This window comes from Pagrus major, chromosome 6 (assembly GCF_040436345.1).
Source record: "Pagrus major chromosome 6, Pma_NU_1.0".
Classification (NCBI taxonomy): Eukaryota; Metazoa; Chordata; class Actinopteri; order Spariformes; family Sparidae; genus Pagrus; species Pagrus major.
In genome coordinates, this window is record NC_133220.1 from 22,890,332 (window position 1) to 22,913,508 (window position 23,177).

The 23,177-nt window shown below is 40.6% G+C and overlaps 2 protein-coding genes across 2 annotated transcripts; one reads left to right on the forward strand and one right to left on the reverse strand.

The window, feature by feature from the left end:
• Positions 1-2,944: 2,944 nt before the first annotated feature.
• Positions 2,945-6,642, reverse strand: fmoda (fibromodulin a). The gene is made up of 5 exons (XM_073469073.1): positions 6,277-6,642; positions 4,454-4,576; positions 4,206-4,346; positions 3,850-4,117; positions 2,945-3,096 (listed from the first exon to the last, which is right to left on the reverse strand). Exons 1-5 carry the CDS (start codon positions 6,640-6,642, stop codon positions 2,945-2,947), a joined length of 1,050 nt encoding a protein of 349 aa, XP_073325174.1.
• An 11,305-nt stretch (positions 6,643-17,947) lies between these two features.
• LOC140997952 (lumican) lies at positions 17,948-22,527 on the forward strand. The gene is made up of 6 exons (XM_073468049.1): positions 17,948-18,002; positions 18,123-18,137; positions 19,642-19,955; positions 20,104-20,428; positions 20,877-21,194; positions 22,376-22,527. Exons 1-6 carry the CDS (start codon positions 17,948-17,950, stop codon positions 22,525-22,527), a joined length of 1,179 nt encoding a protein of 392 aa, XP_073324150.1.
• The last annotated feature ends 650 nt before the right edge of the window (positions 22,528-23,177 follow it).

A 23,177-nucleotide genomic window follows, 5' to 3' on the forward strand; every position in this document is an offset into this window, starting at 1 on the left:
GTCCCTCACGTTTTTAACATCACTTATATGACCATTAAAGTTCGATCGCAGACTTGTAAGCAAACAGTTGCCTTTCTGCACATCCAAAAGAGACAAATATTCAGTCAAGTTTCACTTTATTCAGAGTCTCATTAGAGTCCTTGAGGGAAAAAACACAACACAGATAAGGTACAATGAATACATTAAAACTAGAGGGCACTTGGAGAGTGCAGACTTTGGCCAATGCCAACAGTTCAGGCTTTTGTGATCTGCAAATCTGCAAGCGCTGCCACTCTATACGTCAGGATATATGTCCAAAACTATTAAAATGATGTCAAAATATGACTGTGTCAGACTGAAGCCTCATCTTCTCAGCTGAACATTCATTATGTACTTCAGAAACTACGCATACATTTGTGAAAACCAGAGAGCACTTATTATCGTGCACATACAAAATGTACAGATATCAAATGCTTAGACTGAAGTAACATCATGAACATGGCAGCTTGTCAAATACAGTGAAAATCAATTATCAAAATTATTCCCTGTTTTGACAGAGAGCTTCAGGGTGAGAAATTTCATGCAAAATTTTCACTGACTGCAGAATAGCATGGGCAACAGCATTGCGAATGCCATGTTCAAGCCGTGATGTCATCTGTCAGGCTTCACTTTTGTAAGACTACATAATACATAGCAGACCTCTTGGCAGTGAGATACGCATATCTCTGCTCAGTGTCCTCATTGTGTAATGTACTCTGCTTGATGCTTTTTTGGTTTCCGAGCCATTTTGGTCAGTTACGTGTGGCCACTAGCTAACCGCTGTAAGCCTATTATATATATTAGTTGGAATGACGGTATCTGCTGGTGTGGCCACAGATTAGAAAACATAGTGATAGAGAGAAATATTATAAATATAGACATCCCGTGTCCTCTGACTGTCCCACCACCGGCCAGCTGACACACACAGGTTTGTCAGAGTTAGACAAACACACAAGGTTCACCTTAGAAGGCGGACAGCGTAAAGAATTTAACTGAAAGGTGTGGCTTCCTGTTTAATAACCATTCCCCTCATATGAGACAATGGTCATTCAGAGGGAGTTGAGAAGTCAGAAACATTTATATCATCATCGAAAATGTCAGTAGTGTGCCAGTGTTGTAAAAAGTACACAAAAGTCATACTTGAGTAAAAGTCTTTAAGTATCCAACATGATATATACTTAAGTATTAAAAGTACAAGTTAAAGTAAATTAAACATATATTTACATGCGTATATAAACTGTATACTTGGCATTGACTTGGCATTGGTGTTATCAGCGTTGGCGCTGTCGGCCTGGCCAGTTATAGGACCTAGTAGAAATAACTAATTATAGTTATCAAATAAATATAGTGGATTAAAAAGTACAATATTTGTTCCAAATGTAGTGAAGTGGAAATATAAAGTAGCAGAAAATTGAAATACTCAAGTAAAGTACCTCAGAGTTGTACTTAAGTACAGAACTTGAGTAAATGTACTTTGTTCCATTCCATCACATTAGTTTGCAAATAGATTCAAAATATCACAATTCACATCTGTGGCATTGTTGAAAAGTTTGTCATTTTCCCAAACATTCCATCAGCCACAATGTTTTTACTTTCTTTCTTTTCTGGAACAGTAAAGAAAAAAACATCGCCTGAAGAGGTTCACTCTCTGCAGTTGCAGTCCAAAGGTTCATGTGTCCTGAATGACTCTGTTGATGCCCTCACAAACAACTTGATGTAGTGCTGTCACCATCTCCAGTGAGCAGACTTAGATCTTGAGTCTTTTGAAAATACTCTCTCTCTCTGAAAACGTATTCTTTAGGTGTGTCTCATAAAATTTCTCATATCCGAGACAGAGAGCCTGAATTCAAAAGATAGCTGATTTATTGCTGTTTAACAAAAGCTACTCTGTCCCAAGCAAACTATGTTTTCAGTGCCCCAGTGCATAAAATCACTGACTCAAACCTACATCACGCACACACACACACACACACACACACACACACACACACACACACACACGCACACACACACACACACACACACACACACACACACACACACACACACACACACACACACACACACACACACACAGACAGTGAAATAAGGTGCACTACAAATACAGGATGTACTGTAAAACGATCTTTTTAAAAAGCCCAACTTTTATTTCTTCTGCCATAGGCTCGTAAACATAAAACCTTTGTCAGTATCATAACCTATCCATGCAATGTATACAGTAACTCAAGACTTGCAATTCATACTCTCAAAGGTATGTTATTCACTACAGTACAGAATGGAGATATTTTTTCACACAGTACATAGGTTTCTATCCATGTTTCTAAGGAAAGTTGATTTCACTGAGAAAAAAGACAATCCGCTATAGCAACAAGCAATCACAGCACAAGATATTACTTTCAGACATGGTTGTCGGAGAAGTGAAGATAATATTGTCATGGTTCTACACCAGTTACTGACTTGAAATTAAACAATTCACATCATACATCATACATAATATGTGTATCATCAGCTTATCTGACAAAACAGTGGAAGGCATGCTTTGTAGGACAACAGAGATAAAGAAAATAAAGACGCTTAAAACGTTGATTACATACAATATCTTATTAGGCTTATACACTGTATTTGTGGAAAAGCGCTCATTCAGATCTATTTCATAAAAAAAAAAAAGAAAAAAAGAAAAACAGACTTGGCCATTTGTCCAGAAGCTCATAATGGTAAACAATTTACTTGTCTATATTTTTCACAGAGATTTCCCAGTGAAAGGTGAAATATTAAGCCTCTGCCATGTAAACATCCTCATAATTACTGTGATGTGAATAGAGGATATTGCAGTACAAACTGCTGCCACTTGCTGTCAATATTAAATTATATCATTGCCCCAGCTGTGCTTTGGTTTTGGCTCATGTTGGTGTTGTATCCTACACAGTTAGACCTCAATGGTGGAAGCCAGCCGCAAGCAGAGGGATGAATCTGAAGGGACGTCCTGGAGACTGATCTCGTTCCCATCCAGTCGCAGCGTCCGCAGTTTGGAGAAGTTGGACACATCCGTAAAGGTGCAGAAACTACCCAAAGTGAACTCTAGAGGGACAGATGGAGAGGTGGTATAGTTTCACATACAGCAGCATTTCAATAAATCTTCCAAAACTACTTAGACTAACACTATTCCAAACATCCAACATCTCAGCACATGGCTTATAAATCAGAGAGGTAAATATAACGTTGCTGCAGGAGATCCTGAGAAGGCATGTTTTTAAAGGTTCAGTGTGTAGGATTTAGGAGGATTTAGGAGCAGAAATGGAATACAATATTCAAAATTCAGTTTTCATTTGTGTATTATCACCTTAATCTTAGAATCAGTGTGTTTTTGTTACCTTAAAATGGGTTCTAGAGAGGAACTTTCATGCTTTTTTTGTGTTATTAGCTGCCATCACAGGGGACTATGAGATGAAGGGTACTCAACCTCACCAGGTTGCAACCTCACTGTAAGATGCCACCAAACCTTATACACTGGTTGTTTAGGTATTTTTGCTCTAAATGTGCACAACTTAATGAGCAACAATCATATTTAAAGTTTGACACTGAAAAAACCCTGATAATCTGCTTCATCAGGACAGTCTGGGTGTTGTCGATCAGGTTTGACTGAAGTTGATCTGGAAACATCACAAACAACTCCACAGCTGTCCAGCTTTGATTCAGATGTTGCTAAATCCTGACTGGTGCACGGCAGCATGCAACATCACCTTTTTCCAACTGAGCCGAATCCACTTCAAACCAGAGAGGAGAGCACACACAGAGTCATGTAAAATGATGTGACAATGAACATGCATTTACCTTTGATCTGGTTGGCCTGCAGATAGAGATGCTGTAGAGTGGTGCTCACTGGGGGGATTCTCTCCAGTTTATTGAAGCTGAGGTCCAGCTCCACCAGCCCAGTCACATTAAAGGTGTTGGCAGGGATACCCTTGTCTGTTAGCTGGTTGTGGGCCATCCTTATGTACTGCAGCTGACTTAAACCACCCAGGAAGCTCTCTGGTAGAGAATCAATGGAGTTGGACTCCAGGTAGAGTTGGTGCAGATGTTCGGGGAGTGCCTCTGGGACCTGGGATCAGTTAATGAAAATATTGTGGGAGGACTGGAATTTATCCATCGACTTAATGGAACATTTGCAAACAGATACACAAAATTACCTTTGTCAACTTATTGCCGCTGATGTCCAACAGTGTGAGGGATTTCAGTGCCTTCAGTGATGTGCTCATGTCTGTGACAGCATTGTCATTGAGATACAGGATAGTGAGGTTATCCATTCCCTCCAGGTCTGCAGCTATAACCTAGGAAACAGTATAAATAATTGTGTAATGTCTCTGATGTATGGCCAAAACAGTTACCGAGCACAGAGAAGGATTTTGCATGACTATCAAACTATGCAAGACATTACCTTTTCAATCTTGTTGTGGTTTATTCTCAGGTCTCGCAGGCCGCGAGGGAGGTTTGAAGGAATGCTGGTCAGATTATTGTGTTGTAGGTATAAACGCTGCAGTCCCTCCAACTTCAGGAATGCCTACAAAAATGATGTGGAGAATGAACAACTTGCGAATAAACCAAATAACGCTCCCTCAACACCATTAAAAAGACTGAAATAACATTGTTAACCCTTTTTGCAACAATGTCAGTGTTATTGTCAATTATTTGTAAAGAAATGTAAAAAAAATGTTCTTATTAAAAAAATAGAATATAAAAAAGGTCTTTGGAGAAATATTAGAAATGCCCTTTTCTCTCAGTCGGCTGGAGGGTGTCTGTCTTTTGAGCAACAGCAACTGGCAGGCTGAGCACCGGCAGGGGAATAAGAGCCATAAGATCTTTTTACACAGAGATTGTGCACTAACTGCACAACCACGACTCTTCTGTACGTTGACGACGGCAGTATAAAGCTGCACTTTCTAATCTGGCATAACATTGCAATAACAATCATTTACCGTTTCTCTTACATGGTAGTTGATTTCGTCCTCTTCTCGGAGGGTAAAGAGCTGCAGTTCTTCGTCTTTGAGTTAGCATCTAACTACTTCTAGCCGTTTTTTTATTCTCCTGTTTGTGGTGTCACACACATAACAGCTAAACATCACACACCTGTGTCCTGTCCTAGCTTAGCCAGAACAACAATGACCCCCCAATTACGTCTTTGTATTTTATATAAAAAAATTGCAAGGCAGAATTATGGCACAACAGTCCTGTCTTGAACAGGCAGTGAAAAAGGGGCAAAAGTAAACAAATTTGCGCTGTAGCTAAAAGTCATGGGCAACTGTGCATTCTTAGCTGTTGAACTGATGAGTAAGGAGAACCTATACCAGCATCGAAACTGACTGAAGTGACATTTGGAGGTATGTTTAAAAACTGCTCAGTGTGCTGCCACTGACCAGCTAATTAGCTACCTGCAACCTAACATTATCCAGGTATTTTTTCCAAATAATTGTTTCTTCGCTCTTTCTACAAGACAAGGTGCACGACCTTAGCTAGAAAAGCTAAGAAGCTAATGTAGCTTGTTTGTGTCTGTGGCTCTTGCATTTCTTATATTTTCCTCTATTTTTATTATTCTTGCTTATATATAGTTTTTATTTCTCTGCATATTTTCTAAGACTTTTGAATGGAAGCAGCTGTAACGCAAGCAATTTCCCCTCGGGGATCAATAACGTATTTCTGATTCTGATTCTGATTGTGTAGCAAGCTGCTGTCTACCTACAAGTCCGTGGTTGTGTCTGACATCACTCCCTTGTTCACTCATTTACTGCTCCCTTTATCGTGGACACTTATAGTTCTGACAATCGTAACCAGTGAGTTGAGATTTCGGACACTTGCCATTTTGGAACATCCACTATACGTAGAGGATAAATTTTCACATTTGGACAGTCAAATAAAATGGCAGACACTAACTGGCCGATCAATGCAAAGACCAGATGCCATCTTGAATAAAAATATTAGTGTCTCCCTTGTCAAAGGAGAACACAGGGCACATGTTTATGGAGCAGATATATATGCTGAGGCATAGAAAAACCTGCAATTTAATTTCAGCTGGACGCGAAGCTGAGAACACATACAATGTGCCTTTTGTTAACACATATGCAGCAATAACATTATTACTTTTTTCTTTTTAATTACAGTCTGCCACCTGCCAACCATCTGACAACCATTGAGACCAGCATGACTCTTTCATACTCTGAGCTCACACGCGTGGCTCTGTCTGACTGAGACCAGATGTAGGGTTACCTTTTTGCCTATGGCGTCAGATGTCAGCTGGTTGTGGTGCATCATGAGCCACACCAGATTGGTTGCATTGGCTAGAGTTGAGTCAGGCACAGCTGTGATTGCATTGTTTTGGAGGTACGCATATTTCACACGGGAGGGAATGGTTGGCATGGTTGACAGGCCCCGCCCATCACAGTACATGGCAATTGGGAAAGTAGGGGGGCAGTCACACTCATCTGGACATGCCCCTCCAGCGGTGTCTGCCTGCAGGGAGCCATAATAGTGTCCTTGGCTCTGTCGAGTGTACAGCCAGGCTAAGGGGTCCGATTGATGGGAGAGAGAGGGTGGAAGCAGGGCAGACAAGAGGAAGACAATCACCACACGCATGGTCACAGTCACACGAATCTTCACTGTAATCTAACAAAGACAGAGAAACAAGCCAATAAAATTCCAAATAGACACAAAGTCATTCACATTTTGACAAATTATTTTGTTAATGGGGCTACATTGACTAATATTTTAAAATATTTTGAAACAGATACAGCTCAAAAGCAAAGTGAAGGTGAAAATGTGCTCTTGTGCTGACCCTCTGTATCCACTAAGGGCAAGTTCCTCGCTTATATAATAAAGAGGTACATGATTTGCAAAAATAAAGCAAGAAAATGTTCATTAAGCCACCAAAAAGTAAAAAAATAAATAAGTTAGCAAAAACATAACTTCTCTCACACTTTTAGAGACCTCACTGTTACACAGTTACATGGATAGTCAAATGTGCAGTACAGACTGTTTTGGAAATGTAACTGCCTGCAGAGGTACATTCTTAGGGGTCTTAATCCACAGGGAATCCAGAGAGGAAGCATAAAAAAAGAAAAAAAGAACTTGAATGGCAGCTTTGTTAATGTTTCTCACTGCTGCACCAAAACTGTGGGAAAATATCCAATAATCACCCTCTGTCTTTGAAAAGGAAAAAAATCTCAAGCAAAAATATGCCTCTATCATCATGTGTTTATTTATCCCCTGTTAGGTTTCATAGAAAAATACCAAAGGGATTAACAGGCACATGTTCACACACATGCATATACATGCAAAAACACACACACACACACACCTACCTGATCAGAGAGACTGGCACTCCTTGTCCCCTCTCTCACTAAGAGTGTGCTCAGAATTGGAGGGGACTCTGAAAAAGACTTTGTAAAAAAAAAACTTTCCTCCCCTCCCTGCTCTTTTTTACGTTCTGCCATCCCCCCTCTCCATCCCTCCCTCTGTTCCTTCACTGTTGGTTCTTTCCACCCCCTTACCCACCCGCCTGCACCCCATTTTGTTCGCTCAGGCATGGCCCAGCACACCCCACACCCCACTCTGGAGCCTCTTTTTCCACTCATATTAGTGATGTGAGTTGCAGCAACTGTGAGGGATTGTTCCCATCTGTGTGCAGCACATTCAGTCCCTTTCAGCTGAAACCCCTCTGCTTCTTAAACATTTAGACCATTGCTTTGAAGTCTTTTTGGCTCACTGGATCACAGATGCTAAATTATTCATCATTTTTGAACAATGCAAACACCGTCCGACACGGGTAAAGACATGACTTGTCGTTGCATTGTTGTATGTACTGTAAAGAGTCATGCTGTTGTTAAAGGGGATTTCAGCATTGGATTAAATATCTTATCAATACCTTGTATGTATCTGTAATATCTTCCTAACAATATAAATGACAAGACTGTACAAAGACAATAGTTCTATGCTTTTAATATTATTAAGAAAGACTGATGAAAGACAACAACTGTGAAATATTCCCAAGACAAAGCTTTAAAGCAGGGGTGTCCATTCCTCTACAACAACTTTACATCTTGTAAAGGGTTAAATGAAAACATGTGTGACAGTCCCCACATGTTGTCTGTCTGGTCTTAATGTGGGCCCCTTCCTGCTCTGTGTCTTTCCCCTGACACAAGCTCCGTTTGAATCTTATTCATTCACTTTTTATCCCTTATGTCTGCAAGCAGTTGAAGATTCTCCAATTTATCTTATCCACCTTTTCCTCTCTCCATCTCCTCTGTTTGCTGTTATCACGGGGGAACTGTGACAAGGGAAGAATGGTGTGACTGTCGAAGAGAGAGTGATTTCAAGGAGGATCATTTATCTGGGTCTAATATGTTTAAAAATAAAATTATATTTAACGCACGTATTCTAGCATGTAGTTGAACATAAAAAACGTGTTTTCTCTGGTGTGTCATTTCACTGGCATGTTTCCTCCAGACATAAACATTCAGTCCATGTAGCATTTCCAAGGGAAAAAACGGATTGACTAACACTACTTTGTCTTCATGAGAGTCAAAATGAGTAAAGACATGAGGCAACCATATGTACAGTCAACCTAGAAGGTAAGGCTACAATTGTCATTGTGGATAATTGGATTAACAGGATTTCAAATCTATTGGATAATGGATTCGATGGTGGAAGTTACCATAGTTAATATTCAAATGCCACACCACATCATTACATCTGAAACAAAAGAACACAGACATATCTTAAAACAGGAGTACAGAAAGTACCCTGTTTCAACCAGCCTATGTATAGTATTTTCACTTTTATTGCATCTTCTGCATGTTTTACCTTCTGCAGTGGAACAGAGGAACAAGGAATGGCCTGTGAAAATGTGTAGGAGGCACACCACATGTGTAAACATACATGTTAAAAAAAACCTTCATTCACTGAATTAGATGTGCAAATCATTTTGCTCTACAGTGTATTTTCAGCGCTGCTTCTCTGATGTCTGACCTCCCTCCTCTCCCGATATTTCACATAATGTGGTGAATTAAGGGTTTATCTTGACCAAACCAGTGATTATTGAAACAGAGGGAAGACTAACCAATGTGATTGTTGTGAGTTTTATTTAGTTTTTCTAGATTTTGAGTGTATATGACGATTAGATTGCATTTCTGCAAATGGAGTCTGGTTATTTTGGCAATAGCAATAGTGATCTTACTCTTAAACAAAAAGGTCTGTCTCTGGAGGGAACCTTTACATAACTTGTCCGACACTTAGAATAACAATCTGAGCCTGTCAGTGACACACAAAAACAAAACAAGCAATTTAAAGGTCATATTGATAACATGTTTATGTAGATAAACCATTAAAAAAAATCTACTGCGTGTAGAAAGGTGTAGCATCTCTTTTCCTCAAAAACATTATTATGATTGTGACGATGATTTAAAACGTTTGATTGTTTTGTTTAGGTCTGACGGATGGTTCCAGCTTCTAGAAAGCCACATTTAGTGGCTGAATGTTATCAATAACACCTTCAAGTAAACTTACTTTGATTGTGTGCAATTGCCCACATGGTTACAATGCAGCCCATGTGGCTGCTGGCTGCAGTGGTCTCACTTCATAGTAGGCCAGTTTCAAAAACTGCTGTCCACATTAGTCACTTAGACACAAAAAAATGGGAAAGTAGGTCCAGAATGAAATATAGAGTTGTCCTTAGTGGATTTCCTAATGTGTTCCCCCAATGTGAAAGGCCCTCCCCTGCTGTTTCTTCACTAAGTCCTGTGTTATATTTCATTTGTTTAATCTGTAAAAAAAAAAACAAAGTTACAAAAAGACACAGTGTGGTTTTACAGTTGAGCCGGACTATTTCTTGGCTGCGTGCAGTGACTTCCTGAAGTGTTCCTCACTGTGTAAGTTTCTGAGTCAGCAAAGAGCAGTAACACTTGTCAAACTGAAGAAATATACATAGCACATAAACACATACAGATAGAAAACTGGCTTAGTTCCTAACACATGTTCTTTGAGTTGGCTGTCACTTAGTGTATCCATTGTGTCCGACATCTGACAATAAAAGGCTTTTATACATCAGGAAAGGGAAGAAAGGAACAATCAGCTGGCCACTTCACTTTTAAGCTGAGCTAGAGACTCCTGGTGAAGAATTTACAGGATGAGACTGAGATTGTTGAAGCTTGGACGAGGAGGGTTGGTCACTGGCACGAGTCCCATCTCAGACGGACAAACAGATACATAAAGCAGCTTATTCATCCTGCTATCTATTCTGCAGCATCAGGAAACACTTTCCTTCGTCTTTAGTGTGTGTCTGCAGGCATCTGTGAACTGCAGATGGAGCAGAAAAGACCAGTCAGTGCTCTGCCCAGCCTTGTAAAACACTGCACCAGTCATATTCATTATTTTTAAATGTGATTTTATATGGGGAATGGATTTCTCAACACATATTTGTTGTTCTCTAAAAACAGTGTGAGAAATGAGTCATAAAACCTGGAAATGATTTTCTTTTGTTAGATGCCTGAAATACAAGCTCAAGAGATTTTCATGTTTTATCTTTTGTGAAATAAACTTTTCGAGATTGTTTTTTACTTTTGGCAATTGCATTTACGCTTCAAAAATTATAAAAGTGGTTTTCATTTGCGGAAATTATCTTACAGAACGAAAACAAAAAAAAAAACATGTAAGAGATTATTTTCTGCATAAATCCCAGAGCCAATGATCCCATTGGCTTTTTGTTGAGGGAACCAGGTTAGCCTACAAGGAAACGTCATCCCTGCAGCTCTCTATGCAGTTGTAGGTCAAAGCTGTTTGGTGAAGTACTTCTAAGCCAAACCAGGATGAACTCCAACCCTTTACTCATTCTTGAGGACTAACAACCTTATCAGCCTTCAGAGGTTATCAGCTCTTGCATAGTAACATCAAAGCCCTCGTATATGAGGTTGTTAAAGTCAGTCTAAGAAATGTTGACCACAAAAAGATAAGTATCTACACATACAAAACAATATAAGGAAATGCGAAAGAGTAATAAAGAGAAATGAAAAAGAAATCGACTCTCTGCTGACCAGAACTTCAAAGTAAGAGGCCCAGGTCGACTCTGCACAGCCCCCAACACACTCAGCCCCAACCCCCTCTCCTGTCTGGGTCAAGACCAGCGCTGAGCAGGGATCAGAAGATCAGAGGACCAAACACTTTACATTCAGGCCGTGAACTATTCACAGGAATGTCACAGGAATTTTCATTCTGAGGAGTACTTCTCTGGGCACTCACCTGCAGAAAAGAGCATGTGTGGAAGATTTAAAAATATACTAAACATCTACTCATCCTGACGTTCTTCAGTCATTCATATGTGTGTTTAATGCCAGAATAAAATCAGGTCAGTGACAGGAAATCCACTGTGTTTGGAGGCCATTGTTATGCTCGAAACAGACTAAATGGTTTTATTATGTAGGTATGGCAGTCAGATGTTCTTTCATCCAGCTGCCATACAGATTTATATGGCCTTAATGAATTTGGACTAATAAAAAATAGCAGTGTTTCTAGAAGTGTCCTTTGTTTTTTGCCACAGAAGGAAAATGTGTGGAAGAAGGAGACACAAAAACATAATGTAATAGATAAACCATAAACAAAGTCATAATTTACTCACTCATTCCTGGCTGACACTGACTCTAATCTTCACCATAATAATTACATGCCTAACCCAAACTCTGACCCAGTCGGAAGTCTACAATTTAATGTTTATCGTCATGGGAACCAAAGTATTGTCTCCACTATGTGTTTCATAAGAGGGCTCACATACCCTTCGACTAACAATTCAACAGCCACTTGCCAATTTTAAAGCATGCTCTACAGTAATGATTCCACTTATACTGAGTTACAACTTACATACCAACAACTGATTAATGTCATAACATTACATCAATAACAAATTACACACAATAATAACTCATAAAGATGCAACTCATGATAAATGACAAATTCATTCTATAGATGATAGAGATGTGGTCCTTGTATTCTACAATGACCCTGAATATAATATTACAGTAAACACAACAAAATTACAGAAAATTCAACAACATGTAGTTGAGCTTCCTGAAATGTTGTTGTGTTTTCTGTATATGTTGTTGTGTTTTGACCTTTAGGGCCACCGTAGTATTCCCTGGATAATGTTATCCTTAAGGTAACTTGAACCATGGCACCCCAGGGCACAGGGGGCGGCATAAACCATGCTATAGAAAGCAGATGTCCACGCACACACACAAAGTCACACACACACACACACACACACACACACACACACACACACACAGACATAAATCATGCACAGATGTTCATGATTACACCACGCCAAGCTTCTCATCTTTTTCTCATAGAGATAAAAGCAGCCGATTTTTAGGAATATATGTTGGCAACAGTTGTAATTATGGGTTTAATCTAAATTCTGATGACATCTTGGCAGAATTTATTATTTGAACAGTGTTAAATCTGTTACTAAAAAAAGAGGATCTTGGGAAAACAGTAAAGGTTGCCTCAGTGACTAAGTGCTCTAAGATGCACGCATCCCCAGCTGAACACGGTGCCAGCGACCATCTGCTGTATGGAAGTAGTGAAACTTGATCACCAGAGCATTTTGTTTCTTCTTCTTCAGTCTGTAAAATGTTTTCTTTTCTTTACATCAATACATCCAATCTCTCAAACAATATATATCATTTATTGGCATTAATGTGCTCCTTGTAGTTGTACAATCAACATTTCAAAGCTGACCTTTACCTTAGTTTATTTCAGTCTGTACCAGGCTTGTGTGTGCTGTTGATTACAGAGAAAATGCTGCCCTCTAGTGTCAGTGACAGGAACTGCTAAGATACAAACTGAGGCAGCAAGATGGTGAATGAAATCTTGAGAAGAGGAATAACGAGAAAAGAGGAAACAGACAAAAGATTTAAGTTAATTCAGGCTCAGCTGCAGCTGTGAAACATTGATCGTTTCAATTTCTAAAAGTGGCATGTTAACCTCTGTAAACATCTGTATTTCTGCCATATTGGGTAATAAATATTAAGTATCAATTAATAAAACAATGTCACTTCAAAGCCTAGTCTATGTAGAAAATAAAACAGAAAAAATGCAAACATTTATGCCAACATGAAGCCCTTAAAGCATGTACATAATATGTGATATTCTTTTATTACCAACCTGACTCTGCAGTTCTTCTCAGCTCCACAGAGTTTCAGTGTTGTCTTTGGTAACAGGCAACTTTTCGTTTTCTTTCTAAGCTCAAAAACTCACCGTGCACTACTTTCTCAGCACCAAACAGCAGACAAATAAAGTGAATGAATAGCTGGTAAACTTAGTGGAACATTTAGCAGCTAAAGAGTTACATATTTCCATCAGCAGTTGATTGAAATCAATATACGGGCTAAAAGGAGAGTGAGTATTAGACTTAAATTTACCAGGTAGCCACAAGCAGAACACCAAATAAATGATAATGTAGCTCTGTTGGATATGTAAATATCATTGTTGTGTTAACAGCTTTCTGCTGTCCCAAACTGCCCAAAAAAGTAGTTTTAAGAACTCAGAAATAACTATTAAATTGTCGGCTTGTTACATTGCTTGTGACATTTAAGTATTTCAGGATTTCAGCCTTGTTTACATCCATATGTGAGTGTCTGAAGAGGTCTAGTGGCTTTCTGGGATCAACTTCAGACACGCCTTTACAATATCTGACAAGCTGTTTGAGGATGTGCTGTACGTGCCAACACTCAAACAGGAAACCACCCGGGGCAACTTCTGCTTTGGGAAATGTTATTATTGTGAAGAGATGGTGACTCATTACCAAGAAATCATATCCAAATAGTGATAATACAAGCAGACTGATTAATTTTGTTATTGTGGTGCATTACTTTTTCTCAGAATTTACACCAGGACTGACGTCACATTCATGTTGGTGTAGTTTGTATAGTGATAGCGTCACGCACAGTGAAGACTTGTAGCTGTTGTTCTCTTGTTCACATTGTTGCCTTATATCTTTTACACAAACTAACATTGCTTCATCTTTTTAGTTTAACATGGTGCTTTCTGTGATGCAGTAGCATTTAACCATTACCAACTCAATGGAGCGCATACCTCCACCAAGACTCGTTTATCCAACCAAGCCTTTTCCGATATCAAACTCGATAGCCCTGTATCACTGCAGATGGAATTAGAAATATTCATTGTGTTATGGAAGAACAATTTTTATTAGGTTCTGAATTAAATTGTACACATTCATAGACACCAGCCATCTAAATACGCCTGAATTTTTTTTCATCAAGATGCATGCATTATTCCCTGAGAAATCAACAACAGCGTTGAATTTGGTAATGTTAAAGAAAGTGAGAAGAAATCCCTGGATTCAGCCTGTTATCTGGATCGGCACCAAAAGTTCATGGGGTACATTCTGGGCCGAGATCCATCCTCCATCCAAGTTTCATGGAAATCCAATCAGTAGTTTTAGTGTAATCCTGCTGACAAACCAACTGACCAACAAACAGACATGAGTGAAAACATAATCTCCTTAGAGGTAATAATGGCCGAAAATAATGAGTGACGTCATAGCATGAATGTCTTTTTTTGTTTATCCTATGATTTCATAATGATTCTGGCTCCCTGTCATTTAACTTCCCAGCGTAATTGCACAGATGCTGGTTTAAACCACATGATAAACTTGGGACACTCATAACATCAGTAATGAAATCAATAAAAAAAAAAAGGTATCATTCATAGCTATTTGTCTTGTTTATTCCTCTTTACCAACCAACAAAAACTTAACTGTTGTGCTGCAGTACCCCCTTACGTTTCAATCTAGAATGTAGCTCTTTGTTTTTTTTTTCTTTTCCTCTATTTGTCATCAGTGAAATGAGAGTTTCTCTATGTATGCATGCATCCATCTATCCAATTTCTATACCCAGTTGTCCTGTGCAGGTTTGGGAGGTTAGAGACTGTCCCAGCACACATTAGGAGAGGTTTTGTATTAAGAAATGTCTTACTACATTATTAATAACCATTTTCACTCCATGGCACCACTTGTCTGAAAACAGTTTAATGTGACAGTAAATGAAAAACACGTTTTTAAAACCACGGAGAAAATACTCATGAATCATATGAGGTAAACACTGTATTCAAGTGCGATGTTGTAATGTTTCGGTGAAAGGTGTTATTCTGAAGCAGAGGGATCCGAGCCAGCAGAGGATGGAGCAAGGCCTTTTCCATTTCCTTCTCCTGTTTATGACTCAACCAGACGCAGACAGAGTGTGAAGGATGGAGAGGAGCTGCCAACCGGCTGCTGTTGACACACCGTGTACCAGCACTTGTACATGTTTCCAGAAACCCTCACTTAACCTGCGTCAAATCAGTTACACAAACATGACACTGTTTGAAAAGAAATCTTACTTATAAGAAAAAACAGGCGTGGCGACAGTAACAGAACGCTCAGATTGAATGGATCACAACTATTGGATGGATTACCATTAAAATTGGCACAGACATGGTCTGTAGTAGATTGATCTTGATGAATTTGGTGAGGCATAGGGTTTTCAGATTTTTAGTGAAATGTCTCTACAGCTATGGGATGGATTGGGATGAAATTTAATACATTATCCAAGGTGCCAAGACGATGTATCTTAAAGCTGCTGTCAGTGCTTATTTTCTTGTTATAATAAGTTTTAAATCGCTCTATATTCCAAGAATAACCACTGTTACAGAGTGTTTGGTCAGTAACTCATGTCTCCCCTCCGCCAGCTCATGTAGTAAAAGAGAAAACACATTTTCCAGCATCCCTGCCCACTATATCCAGTCAGGACAGAAAACTCTAGAAAAAAGGCAGTTCTGTCTGGGTCTTGAGCATGTAGACAGCAGGATCCTCCTGTTCTGGCACCTACACTGACAAGGCGAAACTGTAAGCTGCCAATTCCAGGGCCCCCGAAGATGGCTTATACTACCATACAGGCCAAACGAAGAAAAACGCTTGAGGAAAGAAAGAGGCGACGAGAGCTGCCTCGAAAAAAAGAAGGGAGTCGTGCAAATGTGGTGAGATAGAGAGAAGGGAGGGGATTGCTAACTGCAAAACAGACAGGAAGTTAGCTAGACCAACGACAAGGCTCACGGCACCACAATGAGGTTGACATGTGGGTTTGAGGGAAATATATCAACTACTGGATGTATTGCCATGACGTTTAGTACATACAGACATTCACAATCCAAAACTTAAATTGTCATCACTTCTGTGATCCCTTAACTTTTCATTTAGCACCATGTTCTGTAATTTTACAGAACAAGTGTTTTTTGACATGTCTACAAAGAAAACAATGAAACACTTGTGGCCATTAGTCCATCAGTCTGACAATTTTTGTGACAGCCTACTTTTAGAAAATTACATAATAAGACAGTATGATTGGAAGGCTGTTCATAAAATGCATGCAAACTAAAAAGGCCACACACTTAGCTAATTAATTAATGAGCTTTCTGGTGCGTCCAAAACAACTTGACTTGAACAAAACATACCAAAGTGAGAAAGTTCAAGCTCGGTCTGTGAAAAGAAATGACAGCCGTGCTCTCACATCACGTTCATCATCATCGCCTACACCAAGCATGATTGGCTTGACAGAGGTCAGGTGAGAAAAGAGTGTAAACAAAGATGTGGGACCATAACTGGATATACTGATCATGTTGGGAAATGAATTGGAATAAGACTTAGATCTTTATTGATCATGCAGAGGGCAAAACTATCGCATCAATACCATAATTATCATACATCTGGCAACGCTGGTTCTAATTAGCAGATGTTAGCATGCTAACATGCTAAACCAAGACGGTGAACATACCTGCTCACTTTTGTATCGACCAGTTAGCATTGCCTTGTGAGCATGTTAGCATGCTGATATTAGCATTCTAGTTTTGGGGGGTTTTCGTCATTCAGTTGTAGAAATTGTTTCTTTTGTGACACAACATGAACCATCGCAAAACTCCTCTGGACAGAACTTGTAGTGGGTGTCACTGGCACATGCACATGAACTTCACACACATTCTTTTGTAGTGATTACATTTTTGATTACAGACTTATTCATAAACTGTATGTAAAAATAACATCATACAGCTGCAGTAGCCTATACCACCCACACACAGAGTGCATGAGGCACTTACAGTTAAAAACATGTTTTGTTCATGGTTTACGGTTAAAAGAAAATGCTCCATCACCTCGTCCCCCCCAAATACAGGCACTTATTATGTCATAAATTTGGCTGAGTTCCCACTGAATTGTGGGTGTCGTGCCATGTGATCTACCTAGAGGGCGCTCTTTCTGTGCTCTGAATAGAAATACTGGGCGCACTTTTCCCTCTTGTTCTCCACCTTGCCCCTTTTCTCACAGCGCTCCCCTCATATTCTGGGGGGAGAGGAATCTGGAAACGTTTTTCTCTCCTCTGCTCTTCTCAGATGCCTGCAACGAGTTACTTCCTTCGAGACTCACACACATGCTCAGTCGAACACACACAGATGCACACACACAGAATGGTCTCTTTGGCTCCCCAGGTACTTTGTGGGCTTCAATGCCTCCAGGCAGAACACAGACTGTAGATCCAATCAAGCACACACACACACACACACACACGCATATTCACACTCTCATTCTTGAATGCTGATCAAAATGTTCTCATATTCACTTAAAGTTCTGCACCGTCAGACTCCAAACTGATAAGTTACCCTTATTTGATGTCTTTCTTCTTCACTGCCTTTCCTTACTCAGTCATTCTGTGTCTTTTTCTGGTACAAGCAAACATGTTTCCACCAACTGTTGTGGGCTCAACCGTTACCAAGGGCTGAGCTGAGAGAAAGAAGAAGGAAGAAGTGAGTGAGTCAGGGAAGATTATGGAGGAGGTCTGGGGTCGGGATGTGGGCAGCATATGAAGAGGAGGAATGCAGTAGACAGTGGGTAAACACCGCTGGTAGCTTGACAACACACGCGCATACACACACACATGCAGACGTATTAACGCACACACAGTTCCAAACAGCTCCCGAGGGCTTCATTGGGAATTTAGGACAAAACTGTCTCCGCTCTGTAGCTCCTGACCAAACAGGTAAGTGTCAGTCTGTTGTTGGTTTCTCGTCTGCTTCCCTTTCCTTTCTCTGCAAGGCAGGTAAAACTGGAAATCTGCACTGAGCGTCTGTTTAATTACAGTTGGTTTGATGAGGAATGATTGCATAATGTAGCTGATGTCTTGGCAACCTTTTGAGCATGTGCTGTACTTTCAATGTGAAAGAAAAATGCCACATTGCAAAGATGATGATTAAGTCAAACTTCCTGATGATGCAAATCTTTCTTACGCACTGATGTGTCATACAGCAACTGAGAGTCTCTGTTTGTGTTTGTGCAGCTTTGTGGGAATTACCGTAACCATCTACAGCTGTGCATGCAAGGAAAAAATGTATTCTTCCCTCTCTTACTCAGAAGTGCAAAGAAGTGTGTATGCTAACATCATCTCACCATCTCAACTTGTGCTGCAACAGAAACATGCATTCATTTAATTATAATTTATCAATACATGTTAAAGACAGACAGGGTGACCTTTTTGACCTCACACTGAAACCATTCTTTATCTGATGTTCAAAGTGCCTGACAGATAACAGTTTTTCAATTTCACATTCAATATTTACAATGGTTGCAAAGGGTTGCATCAGTTCTTAAGGATGTACCACAACCATTGCTGTGAAATGGGGAACTTTTGAGAGGCAGATTAGATAAGATTAAGAGTCCACAGCCACACTAGCAGCTCAGTGAGATGCTACATGCTAATGCTAGAGAGTCAATGCTAACATGTTGACGTTCAGCAGGTTACGTGGAAAAACCTCCAAATATAGGTTGAATACAGTTGCTTTACCAGTAAAACATTGTACATAAATATATCAGTCAAAACAATAATTTTGACATCACTGGAAAACAATACATTACAACCGCTGTTAAATACTCCGGCACTGTGTTTATAACAGAAATTTGCCGTAATATTTATCACAACCGACGCTGCAATAACACATTTTGACACAGTTGTGTGTACTGTGTACTAACCATTGTGCTGATAATGGAAACAGTTAAATACTGTCATATTTGTTGGCAAAACCTTTATTTATAAAGCACTTTAAATGAATTTATATGGGATAAAGTAGTATTTTATATTTCAGACTGATGACTGCACAGTAAAACATTTTCAAATTTCATGGCAAAACCATAAAAAAAACAGGTTTTCTTGGTTTGTTTTTTATACAGTGTAAAACCTTAGCGTCTTAAAATGAATGGATGCAGAGGTAGTGTGGATCCTCCACTTCCCACACAGCAAAATGCCCACATCAGATTCAAAACTGGCTTTCTGTTAAAAATCTTTAGTTCCACACTCTCAGGAGACCCATGTGTTTTAACACGTTGCTTAACTCCTTTTCTCAAACTTGACAAAGCTGGTCCACAGAAGACTTTAAACAACTTATACAGGTTTATAATAGAGCGCATAACTAGTAAATTCTCATCACTGATGGTTGATTTCACACCTTTGTCTTATTGTTTCACTACTGATTCATTATTTATCTCCCCAGCTGTGTCCATGGCTCTTCTGTGCTGTGTCGTGTTGCTGCTGCTGTGTGTCTTTGACTCGGCCTCGGCCACTCTTGTAGCCGACATTGACTATGGAGGTGTTCCTCTGTGGATTAATCGCATGCTTGGCGAGCCCAGTGTGTTGAGCCTGCAGGGACGGATAGACCCAGGCTGGTTCAGAGCCAACAACCCCCAGGCCTGCCCTCTACAGTGTGACTGCCCCATCCAGTGGCCCACGGCGCTCTACTGCGACCACAGAGGCCTGGCAGACGCCCCTGACCGCCTGCCGGACAGAACTCAATACCTGTTTCTACAGGTAGGAAAAACACTGACATGGGAACTGAGCGTGTGTTGTCTTTACAATGGTCTGCCACTAGCCCACAGTGGTTTTTCATTCCCTGTTCATTTTAACTCTAAAGTGTGAAATGTGAAATTCCTTCAGACATTTTTTCTTTTGTTCCCAGGGCAACAACATCTCATCCCTGTCCTCCTCTTTTCTGGCCAACATTACTGATCTACGCTGGCTCATCCTGGACCACAACCAGCTGCAGAGCGACAAGCTGGATCAGGCCGCCCTGCAGAACCAGAGCCAGCTGTGCTACCTGTTTGCCAACCACAACCACCTGACATCAGTGCCCAGTGCTCTACCAGCTGGACTTAAACAGCTGCGTCTGGCCCACAACCAGATCAGCAGCATCAGCCCTGGCGCTTTCCAGAACCTGCACAACCTGACGCTGCTGCTGCTGCAGGGAAACCAACTGCGAACCATCGCAGAGGGAGACCTCAAGGGTAGTGTAATGTGTCATTTCCTGATTAGAAAAGGTTACAGCACAACTTTGTGCTTTGTTCACATATAAAAAACACTGTAGACAAACATTTAATGTTTTACTTCTGTTGTTGACTACTAGTCTACACAGGTGGCTATTAGGGCAGTTGGAGTCAGAGGGTTGTTTAATTCAACAGTGACTGGATTTCACGTTAAGCAATTTAATTTATTTTATTTAATCCGACTGGTCTGACCCAAATGGTGACAAAGTGAAGCGGCCAGTAGAAATAAACAAAAAGGCCAGATTTAATGATAAGATCCAATCGCAGGACACACAGAGTGAAAACAGATGAACCGACGAAGAGGGAGGGGAAAACACAGGCTGTAATACACTGGAATGATTCATGACTGATTAATTGATCTGTCACAACATTTTTTTTTTTGCGTGTGTGTGTTACCCTCATCTTGCAGGTCTGTCCAATCTGAATCTGCTGGACCTCAGTGGGAATTTGTTCTCGTCCGTCCCCCAGCATTTACCCCCATCGGTCGTGCAGCTCTATCTGTCCAATAACACTCTCTCTGGGCTGGATGAGGACAGTTTTGTGGGATTTCTCGACCTTAAGTATCTTCGTCTCAGTCGCTGTGGTCTGAAAATCCAGGGCATCCACCCGCAGGTCTTCAACTTCTCCAGTTTGGTGGAACTGGACCTTTCTTATAACAAGCTTAGTACCACTCCCACAGTCCCCACCACCCTGCAGTACCTCTACCTGGAGGCCAATCAAATACAAGGTGAGGGGCATACGTACACAAAGAAAACAGGCACATACAGACACAAAATACAGGCATGTCTTTGAAATGCTTATACCCCACATTAATAACCTTTACAATTCAACAATGGACTCACTTTTTGTGACAGCAGAGTACAATATTAGTGAGTTATGTGGCTGACCACCTGAGGAGGTCTGACACCCAAACTCTGCTATGAGCGAGAAGATGAAATGTGGAAAATGTGAGAGGAGCTTTAAAGAAAGCACGAGTTCCTCGAACACACAGTCGGCCCTCTTCACTGCATACAGAGTGGGAGGGGCCAGGGCCGGGCAGAGATGGAAGACGAGGGAGAATAAAGGGAGGGGAGGGACTCTGAGACATGGAAAGAGAAAAGGGTGGAGGAGAGAGGAGAAGAGGGAATTTTGGGTGGTTGGATGAAGGGAAAGTAGGCTAGTAAAGGAGAGAGGAGAGTGGTATGAAACATCTGTGATGGATTCAGAGGTAAGAGCACCAGATGAGCCAGAAGCACATGCTGTTCCCATCATCATGGTCTCCTCTTTGCTCTCTCTCGGTCTGCTCCCCAGCACTTTGGTCTTCTTTGTACAGATAAGATTCATGACACAGTGCCGCGGACTTGTAGCCAGGAGCCACATTTTTACTCACATGATCATCTGGCAGCAGTGTGCAATTTTTGTTCACAGGCTCTGGCAAAGTAGAAGTTTGTTCTCATTTCTTGATCTGTTTACGCACCAACAAGAAAGAAAGACAGACAGACAGACAGACTGCAAAACATTTGCACAAAAACACACACCTCATCGTCTAGCTAGCAGCCTGACAGCTACCGCGGTGCCTTGCCTGCCAAAGCCTACAGTCTGTGCCGAGGGAGGCTCTACTACTGAAATGAAGTGAGAAAGCAAAAGAGAGGGTGTTGTGGTTTTCCTCGTCCTCCGTTTTCACCACAGCACCTGCAAGGCTACTAATGGGAAACGCAGACTGTTTTAGAAGAAGAGCCTTTGCAGACTGCACAGACAAATCTCATTTGATCAAACCAGCACTTCATCTTAATGATTTACATGTGATGAACACATGGTACATGATGTGAAATCAAAGCTCTGTGGGCTGCTTTAGTATCGACAATGTTAAAGACAGCAATACAAAGAAGGCTGTCACTCTGGTGAATAATGAGTCTGTGTTCATTACAGGGTTCAACGTGACTAGTTTCTGCAGAGAGGTGGGACCTCTGTCCTACTCCAGGATGAAGGTATTACGACTGGACGGGAACAAGATGACCTACCAGCAACTGCCCCCTGACTGGGTCTACTGTCTGCGAGTGCTTGAGAGGATTTTCGTCTGACTCCCGCCTGCTGAGCATGATCAAAAACAGGATTGCTGTATGCAACTGGACAACCTCATCTTGTGATACACAGTACAAAACGGGATTCAACTTCAGATCTTTGTTTTGTTAGCTAACTCATCATTTGTGAAGTCAAAGCCTTAAAGCTAGAAACCAGAGACTCTTATTCATCATGTGTTCAATATGTAGATGCACTGCCAGCCACTGAGGGGATGCCAAAGCTTGAACTTGTACAATAAGCCAGTGTTATTTTATGGTGATGCCAAAGTCCCGATCAAAACATTTCTCATTCCACCAGTGCATTCCCATGAGTGTCTCTCTCTCATTCCATCTTCGCGTTCTGCCTCAGCAGGGTTGTACATCTGTGTGTTATTACTGAATAGGAACTGTGACAAACCATCTCATTTATGACTATACAGAATAATAAGCTCTGGTTAGACTGAGCTGTCTTAGGGGGGAACAGAAACACATATGAATGGCAAAATTCAGTAGCTTTCCCTTGAGAGGATCTGACTCAGTTAACTGGACTGAGTTGAACAGCCACACCAGTCCGCACATGGAGCCTGGTGGAACACGAAACTATTTAAAGTCTTTTCTGCAAAACAGTGTTACATTAAGCTTGAATTTGTAAACTTAGGTCCATGATCCTG

What these genes read in the sequence shown, in the direction of transcription:
- fmoda (XM_073469073.1), bottom strand. Translation starts at nt 6,642, where the DNA reads ATGCGTGTGGTGATTGTCTTCCTCTTGTCTGCCCTGCTTCCACCCTCT. An exon ending in CTGACGCCATAGGCAAAAAG is followed by an intron (nt 4,577 to 6,276) that starts GTAACCCTACAT and finishes TCATTTTTGTAG; the next exon opens with GCATTCCTGAAGTTGGAGGG. An exon ending in ACCACAACAAGATTGAAAAG is followed by an intron (nt 4,347 to 4,453) that starts GTAATGTCTTGC and finishes ACTGTTTCCTAG; the next exon opens with GTTATAGCTGCAGACCTGGA.
- LOC140997952 (XM_073468049.1), top strand. Translation starts at nt 17,948, where the DNA reads ATGTGGGCAGCATATGAAGAGGAGGAATGCAGTAGACAGTGGGTAAAC. An exon ending in CGCAGAGGGAGACCTCAAGG is followed by an intron (nt 20,429 to 20,876) that starts GTAGTGTAATGT and finishes CTCATCTTGCAG; the next exon opens with GTCTGTCCAATCTGAATCTG. An exon ending in GGAGGCCAATCAAATACAAG is followed by an intron (nt 21,195 to 22,375) that starts GTGAGGGGCATA and finishes TGTTCATTACAG; the next exon opens with GGTTCAACGTGACTAGTTTC.